We start from the raw sequence: 9425 nt of genomic DNA, 5'->3' as shown, positions 1-9425 counted from the left end.
ACAGCTGTTCGTGCTTTGTTCATGTTAGTTCACAGTGCATTTACTAATGTTAATAAGATTTTAATAATGCATTAGTAAATGTTGAAATTACCATTAACAAAGATAAATAAATGCTTTATAAGTGCAGTTCATTATTAGTTCATGTTAACTAATGTAGTTAACTAATTAACCTTATTGTAAAGTGTAACCGAAATATTCCCAAAGCATACAGCTATTGGCCCCAATGTTCCCATTGAGAGGTGCTGTAAGGTTTTGACATGATATTTTGCTTAGCAATTCTTGTTTTATCAGACAGCAACATGGCTTCAGGCAAACTCCAACTGGGATGTAGGATGTTTTTTCTTTCCACCCAGCCAGATTTATGAGGTGTGCATACTGTTGTTAACTCACACATTGTACTATTTCATATCTTGGCAGAAATAAAACAGTAAATCAGTTGCTATAGTATATAGGGTAGTATGACCTCTCTTGTTAGAAATTGACCAGATATGGACTGACAGTTCTGGACAGTTTCCCCAGATTTTAAATGAGTAAGACTATTGCTCAACAAAACTCTAGCTCTAGATTTAAACTTTGGCGTTAACTCATTTTACCCCCCTTGTGTGTCATTGTGTCTGTGGAATTTTTTTTTTTTTCATGACCTCACTGATGCTCTTGTTTCCTGAATGGGATCAAATCCCTGCAGCCATGTTCCACCATATACTGTAGTGGAAAGTCTTTACAGAAGAGTAGAAAGCATGGAACATTGTTATTTTCTTCAGAAGATGCTCTAAATTAGGGGTGCCCAACCTGGCTCCCGGAGAGTCGCCTTCCTGCAGAGTTTAGCTCCAGTCCTAAATAAATACACCAGAACAGCAACTTAACCTCTCTGAATTACTTTGCAATCGTTCAGCATTACTGAAATCTTCCAGGCAGATGTTTTGGAGCACATTTGGGCTACACTCTGCTGCAAGGTGGCCCTTCAGGAGCAAGATTGGGCACACCTTCCTCTAATCCAATCAAAAAGAAAAATGGCACACTTATGACCTGGTATTCTTTCCATGTTGGAAACCAGTAGTATGCAATCAATTTTATTTTTAAGACTATTTTTTGTAGGACTTACAGTGACTTTCAGGACGCTTAGGCTACATAGTACAGTCCTACTATTCCATGTGTGTCACAAGGATGAAGAGGAAAACTAAGTGTTTGTCAAAGTGCCACTCATCATCATGTGACCAAGAGCAAAGCACTCTGACGTGGACATCTGTTGATCAATGAAAATTTCAGACATAATGGTGCCAGTCGTCCATTTGAAAATCCAATTTCTCCTTGATTTCAAACTGACCTGGTACTTCCCACACCCTCTAAATGCATTGTACAAAGTCCCTAAAATGTTGCTTTCTCTACAGTGTAAGTGCCCTATAGTAGAGACTAATTAGTACAGATAAGTTGCTACAGCAAACTATACTTTCACACCTTACTCAAAGACTCACCATCATACTTTCTAATAAAATAGTTAACTGTAAATTACTATTTGATGATGTGAGATTTATTTATTACTCAATGTATTGCTATGTAATTACTATGTTATTACTTCAACAGTACATAACATCTTGTCATTTCACATTATTGTCTTCATTAATATAACACCACAAGTAAACATAAGTTTTTTATGGCTAGTTAAACTGTTGCATTACATTATAGGCATATCAAGCATTTATTGATTTAAAAAATCTATTTTATTCACCTCAATCTCTTTTACAAGCCAATTATAAATGTGTCAGTCATAAATAGGGGCCTCAACTGATAAAGTCATGCCTTTGAGGTCATTTTTGGGAGACATCATGCTGTCTGTATTTTAGGCACTATGCCTGCTTCATTTTCAAATCCTTACAAGCTCTTTCAATGTTAGAACGGAGCACTTTTCTAAGGGGATATCCCATGGCAACCAAACTGGCACAAGAGTCGTTGCACACAAAAGCACACACTGACACACAACTAATACACACACAAAAAACACTGGAACACGGCAATTGACTCTTATTTGGTAGCCTCAGGCTCTCAGTGTGGTAAAGCGATAATCCTATCAAACAACAGGTCGAAGTTTATTATCTGCAGCTCAATACCAGCCACAGGAACACCAGGGCATAGAAGGCCCCTCCAGATACATAGAGAGAGAGAGAGAGAGAGAGAGAGAGAGAGAGAGAGAGAGAGAGAGAGAGAGAGAGAGAGAGAGAGAGAGAGAGAGAGAGAGAGAGAGAGAGAGAGAGAGAGAGAGAGAGAGAGAGAGAGAACTTTTTGCCCTAGCTGGGACATTGGGTCAGTTTCTTTTGGTTCTGTTGTGAATGAAGACACTGGGTAGTTGGCATAGTCCAACAGTTAAGATCTGTTAAGTCACTTGTGGATACGTCTGAGTTCACCTCTAGCTGGTGGCATCTTGACTCACCTGACTGCAGAATAACAACATCTCAGAGGTACAGTTTTTTCCTTCTCTATAGTGTGGTAAAAATTTTATGAGCTGGGAACTCTATTGTCTATTAATGCAAACCTTGTGCAATGAGTCTCTATTCAATTTCCTCTGAAGCGTGTAGCCATTTAAAAGCCGTTAAAGGATGCAGAGGAAATGTTGGAGATATTTCAAATACTCTGTGAGCCTAAAGCAAACTTGACTCACATTAAATTGCTTACTGTGAATTACCATGATTTAATGATAATGTTTAGAGATATATAATGACTGCTCTTTAAACGAAAACAAAGAGGCAACTGAGGGTGGATTTGTTATGCATTGGCATGCAGGTTGGAGACTTTCAAGGCAGTTAATCACAAATAAAGTTGATGAATTCAACACAACAGTTAGCCTGGATGCCAGCCGAATTTAGCCCCGCCCACAAAATTTTTTGCTCGGGCAATTCGGTCTGGACTCGCTCCATAGAGGAGTAATTATGCCCGAACAGAAACTGTTCGGACCAATGAAATTGTCAGGGCGGGCTTTAGACGATGATGGACAGATGATCAACAGTAACGTAATCATCCACGTCATCGAAGGCTCTTGGGTTGAATTTGCTCTTATCCTAAACGGAGAACTTGTTCGTATATGCATTCACCTTCACTATTTCTCTCAGAAACGATGATCGTGTTGGTAAGTACTCTGTGTATCCTTAAATTATTTTATTACTGGCAAAGATCGTTTACACTAATCTTTTTCTTGTAACGTTACTTAATCCAGCGTGCGTGCAGACAGGGTTGCCAAGTGTTTTTGCAATGTCGCGCACAATTGCTACTCAAAACTATAGCCCAAAACAATAACTTTCCGGGGGGTTCTCCGGAAAAAAAAATGGCGTTTGGTTGGCAAAATATGTTATTTTGGCAAGGTTGCCTGCTAAAATTCGCATTCCTGGGTTTATATAATCACATAATTGGGGTCGCTTCAACCCGCGGACATGGAGAAAAACACGGACTTGGCAACACAGTGCAGTTGAGTTCTGTTGACATTTGACAACTAACGTTACGCGTCGCTCCGTTGCTCTGATTGGTTGTGGGTCTATCCAATTGAGGTCTTTCCTGGCTCGGTTGAAACACGCTCTATAATCAAAACTCAATGGAGCGGTACCAGACTCATATTCTGACTAGAATTGAGTATGGCCACGCCAGGCTACACAACAGTAGGACATGGATAAGAATTAGTGTCTCCATTAAGTCAATCAGCACGTCTGTCAGGAAAGTTAATGATTCTCTTGAAATGCCCTTTGTCTGTAGAAAGAATGTGATTTAATTGGCTTTAAAGTGAAATTACAAGGTTGAGTAGAAGAAGGGTATTTTATACAGGTGCTATAGACGGGTTTCTTGTATACAAACAATACTGGATGCGTGTGCATTCTGGGAGCAAAACCGCGAACAGGTGTTATGTCGAGTAGTTCCTTGGTGACGCATCATGAAGCCAGACTATGACATATCGTCGCTGTCCGATGAAAACCACGTATGTCCATTTTGCCGATTTTTAGATTTTTAGACGGATTGAATGTCCAGGTTCATTTCCGTATACAGTATGCTTCACATATCTAAATGGCCAATGAAAAGTTGTGAAATCATGTCATCTGATTTTCACGTATAACCATTTGGTGTCAAAGCTGTTAATCACGCCGCGGATCTCCTCCCCTGTGGAAGCATCTCGCCGGTCTCGCCGGTCTCGTGAAGTTTCATCGAAGCTCAGCACTGGATAGCCGAAAGTACGACATTGAAGCTCTCCACAGTTTAGTTCTAATCTAGTTCTTCACAGATTCACAGAGGGGCGGCAGTGGCTCAGTGGTTCATGTAGGTTGTCTACAAACCGGAAGGTTGGTGGTTCGATCCCCGGTTCCACATGACCAAGTGCCGAGGTGTCCATGAGCAAGACACCTAACCCCAGCTGCTCCCGACGAGCTGGATGGCGCCTTGCATGGCTGACCCTGCCATCAGTGTGTGAATGGGTGAATGTGAGACAAAAATGTAAAGCGCTTTGGATGGCCGTAGGTCTGTTAAAAAGCGCTATATAAATGCAGTCCATTTACCATTACCATTAGTTTGCTTGCTAGTATGTAAATAAACTCAGTCGCATTGATAAGATTCAAACTTTTTTTTTCTTAGTCAAACTGATCAAATTATAGCCTGTAATGCTACTGTCATGATTGTCACTAGAACATGCCTCCGCTTGCCAGAGGCTGAGAATGTCCAGCACGTATTCCTCTGTCAATATGAAACGCGACTTGGCCATTCTAATTAATGATCGGAAGAACACATATCGACCACCGTTACTGTAAAATATGCACGTATGTCCATTTAAACACAATTTTGGTCAAATGTGGATTATATCATTACACTGGCAAGAATATGGTTACATGTAAAGATGCCGTACCAAGTATGACAACGCTACATTCAACTGCTTTTGAAATATGGTGTTTTTTTCACTTCCTGAAAAGTAACCGTTTTGGACATACGTGAGTTTCATCGGGCAGCGACGATATATTCCCCTTTTTATTTAAAATAATCACAAACTTTTTAACTACATCATGAATTACATTATATATTCCGATTTTCAAAGTGTAACTGAAGGTGTTGTGTCGTTTAAACACATTTAGAATTATCATGTTAGTTGATTGGCCTATAACGTGCAATGAGTTTCCACCGCAATTCAGAGGATCTGCTGGATTTACATCACATAAATTCATAAATTTTTCCTGAAATACATAAAAGTGACCAGTGAACTGGGAGAAGAGTACACTTTGTTTCATACACAATGTGCAGGCTATCTGATATGAATAACAACTTTTTATAGGCTATAGTACTCCATTTAAATGTCTGAAACCTAAAATAAACATTGTGGTTGAAAACACTGAATAGTTGTGATATATGAAAAGGCAACAACATCGTCGTGAGAAAATATCACTGATCAACTGAATACTTTTTGTTCTCAACACTAAATACGTGACAGAATAATATACTATAGGCTGTATTTAAGGCAGTGCAGTAACTTGTGAACGATGCTCTTACAGCTGTGCCATTTTTTACGCTTTGGGAAAACTGAAGTTGTATGGTCAGTGTTGGTCACAGCGCCTTTTATTTGCCGTTTTTGACCCGGCAATAATTCATGTACAAATTAAGCACTGCATGTACATTATAGTAATTAATAATAATAATGTGTTAGATTTATATAGCGCTTTTCTAGGCACTCAAAGCGCTTTACATGGAAGGGGGAGGATCTCCTCAACCACCACCAATATGCAGCATCCACCTGGATGATGCGACGGCAGCCATATTGCGCCAGAACCCACAGACCAGCTGATTGGTGGAGAGGAGACAGAGTGATGAAGCCAATCATATATATATATATATATATATATATATATATATATATATATATATATATATATATGGGGATGATTAGGAGGCCATAATGGACAGGGGCCAATTGGGCAAATTTGGCCAGAATGCCGGGGTTACACCCCTACTCTTTATTGAAGGACATCCTGGGATTTTTAATGACCACAGAGTCAGGACCTCGTTTAACGTCTCATCCGAAGGACGGTGCTTGTTACAGTACAGTGTCACCATCACTATACTGGGGCATTAGATCCCACACAGACCACAGGGTGAGCACCCTCTGCTGGCCTCACCAACACCTCTACTAGCAGCAACCTAGTTTTCACAGTTGGTCTCCCATCCAGGTACTGACCAGGTTCAGCTCTGCTTAGCTTCAGTGGGAAACCAGTCTTGGCCTACAGGGTGGCTACATAAATATTATGTTACATTATAACATAAGGGCCTAATTGTGCCCTTAATGTATCTCTGCGCAGACACTTGATTTTCAATGAGAAGCTCTGAAATATCATTTAACGTCTCAATCATTTTAATAAGTTAAATAAAAGTATTATTGTGAAAACTACTCCCTTTCATGTGATATTGCTGTGATATCTATACATTTAATATACACATTATAAGACCACCGGGACCCCAATCCGCCATATGAATGGCCTGGATCCACAATCTTCTGTTTTTAGCAAAGACATGTGATCCCCTCGGAATATTGAACATTTTAAATCCATTTTTTTGTGGTTAATGCAGTTTACAGCACAACAGCTCCATGTCATCTCTGTTTCTGCTATAGATATGCCGTAAAGAGTGCCCCCCCCCCCCCCACACATACACACACAGTTGCGCGCGCATCTATGTGATTGCACATTGCACAGAGACCCGTCTATATAGGCAACTTTTTTTATACGCTAAACAAGATTCAACTAATTTTATTAAGCCAGTTACATGTAAAAGTTGAAATGACTTAAACATCCAAGTTTATTGTACTTAATAATTTAAGGCATCAAGTCTTTTGATTAATGTAGCACCAATTGTGCTGTGGAATCACAATGATTATCTATGACGTTGCAATTTTCACATATATTTACACATTATGATAACATAACTATTTTATAACCCCATTTGTTAATAAAGCATACTATTTCGGTACTATACAACATTACCCCGTGCAGTTCTGATCAATGGTTTACTGCAGAAATGCCCGCAATGATTTCACAGTAAAATTCTAAATGCAGTATTTACTGCAAGCTATCACTGTTAAATATTTTAAAATCTTGGCTTTTTTACAGAAATCCCATTTGAAGTGTTGTGTTTGAACAAGCAAACATTCAAAATCAGTAGCCCTGCACTCAACAACTGGATAATACAATACTGGACTGAGGTGGATTATATTCTGACTGTGGTGTGACAGTGTTCCTGTGATGGGGAAGACCGGCCAGAGCACGGTGGACCTCAACTCACCATCAGACTTAAAGCAGGCGGTCCCGTTTGAGGACCTTCTTCACAACAGTGTTCCCGTAGAAGAGGAGAAGGAAAATAAAGTACCAGATAGAGGAACGTGGAAAGGAAAATTTGACTTTCTGCTGTCCTGCGTTGGGTATGCCATTGGGCTCGGAAATGTGTGGAGGTTCCCTTATCTTTGTGGAAAGAATGGTGGAGGTAAGAGAACACTGACAAAGTTATTACCGTTAGGCTACTGAGAAGATATGCCTGGTTGGATCAATATGTTTTCCACGTTTTTGCCATGGAGGAAATACTCCTGGCAACATTCCTGTCAATCAATCAAATTTTAAGAGTATAGGTTCAAGGTTGAGATTGGGGCTTGAACGATATTCTTGTCAATCAATCATTTGCCTCTGAATTTAAGTGTAGTTAATGGTTAGTTTAGGTGTGGGATAGGAATAGAATGAATTTTGAAAAGAATATTGTGCCAGGACCAAGAAAGGTTGTTCGAGAAACGTGTCCTATTTGGTAAATAAAAGCTCAAAACACTGATACCATGACCCAGAAGCTAGATGGATATGTGTAATTTACATTGCAGAATATCCACCCAGTTTGAAAAGACAAGCGGTGTGTTTCCCAAAAGCATACCAACAATGGTCACAAATTCCATGTGTTTCACGAAATCATAGTTCCAACAAACATTCGCAAACAGCATGGCAAATTGGATATAAACATAGTTTCTTGTTAGTATGAAAGGGACATTCTCTTGAGCAAAGTAAGCAAGCTAACATGCAGTACAACCAGGGCTTGACATTACCCCCCAACCAGCCAAATACGGGCTAATTTCAGCAGTGGCATGTAACACAGTCATCCCTACAAGCCACTTTGGCGGGTTGAATTTTATAGGCCTATATAAAATAAAAATAAAAAATTATTGTAGTCTTATAAAAAGGCATCTGAAATAAACTAAGTGCAATGTAGTGTTGACAAAAATATAGATTTTTCAATACATATCTGAAATGCTTCCAATATGCATAATAGATACATAATACCAGCAGCACTTTCTCGCTCTCTCATCTCTCCGACAGTGAGTTAACACACCAACCCGCCTCCCCTCACTCACTCGTTTCTTTTGCTCCAGATGAATGTTGTTGCTGTTACAGGGCTTGGATTTTGGCGTGGGATTGCACATAATTTTACTCATTCTCGCAGATTTTGTGCTTACACCCAAATTGCGCGCACATGAAGCTTTTCAGTATGTCTTTTATTTTTGAAGAGTGCACATTCACTTTTGTACAAAAATAGTAAAAAATAAAATAACATGTAAACATGTATGAATATTCCTCAGATGCCATGCTCATTATGTACAGCAATAATCTGTCATAAACTTGATTTCAAACAGATAAATTAGCAGAAGTTATTACACCACCGTCTGCGTGACAATGTCATCAATGCCAGTTCTATATTGTTGAACCAATGAAGTTTGAACAATGGATGTGTGACAAAGTCGCTAATGGTTTTGGGAAACTGCATGACAGGCTAGTTAATTTCTCCATGCATCATATGATAGAGAATTGTGTTATTTGGTTGTATGGGAAATGCATCACTGTAGGAATGATCACTATGTTACATTTATGGTGCTGGTCCCTACCATGGGATGTTGGTGTGCCTTGGTTCTTACCAGATTTCTTAACTAACTTGACCAGCAAATCAACCAGCTTTAACATCCTTAACATTCTAGGATATAAATAAAAGAAATGATTTCACAAATTTCTAATACATTTCAAAATACATTTCAGCTATCCAAAAGATGATTGACTGAATGGCACACAGAATTGTGCTCCAGAACTGTTTCTTAGCGAAGACTCATTTGATGTGATTAAGATTTCTGTACCATTCGGATTCTAGGTGCTATGTTTTTAAAGGGAAAATATAGATCAATCCAAAATAAATGTTTAATGGCAAACATGTTGAAGATTAGTAGACAGACTGTCGATTAATTAAGTGATACTCTGTTTCCTCCCAAAAGCAGTTTATTCAGCATACTGAAACCTCTCCTCCATCCACATTTAAAAAATGGCCTCTTGTCTCCTCCCCAGTGTACTGCAAGTTTGCTTAGATCTTAATGCAGATGTTTTACACAGAAGTCAAGTCTG

The 9425-nt window shown here is 39.2% G+C and overlaps 1 protein-coding gene across 1 annotated transcript in view; it reads left to right on the top strand.

Annotated features, from left to right (window-relative positions):
* The first annotated feature begins 2293 nt into the window (after window positions 1-2293).
* Window positions 2294-9425, top strand: part of slc6a1l (solute carrier family 6 member 1, like) — a 30557-nt gene continuing 23425 nt past the window's right edge. The window contains exons 1-2 of the mRNA XM_079817216.1: window positions 2294-2453; window positions 7116-7485. Coding sequence (XP_079673342.1) covers window positions 7248-7485 — 238 coding nt within the window. The 5' untranslated portion in view covers window positions 2294-2453; window positions 7116-7247. The remainder of the gene's footprint in view (window positions 2454-7115; window positions 7486-9425) is intronic.

This window comes from Gobio gobio, assembly GCF_949357685.1.
Source record: "Gobio gobio genome assembly, chromosome: 5".
Taxonomy (NCBI): Eukaryota; Metazoa; Chordata; class Actinopteri; order Cypriniformes; family Gobionidae; genus Gobio; species Gobio gobio.
This window is presented reverse-complemented; position numbering and strand designations above follow the sequence as displayed.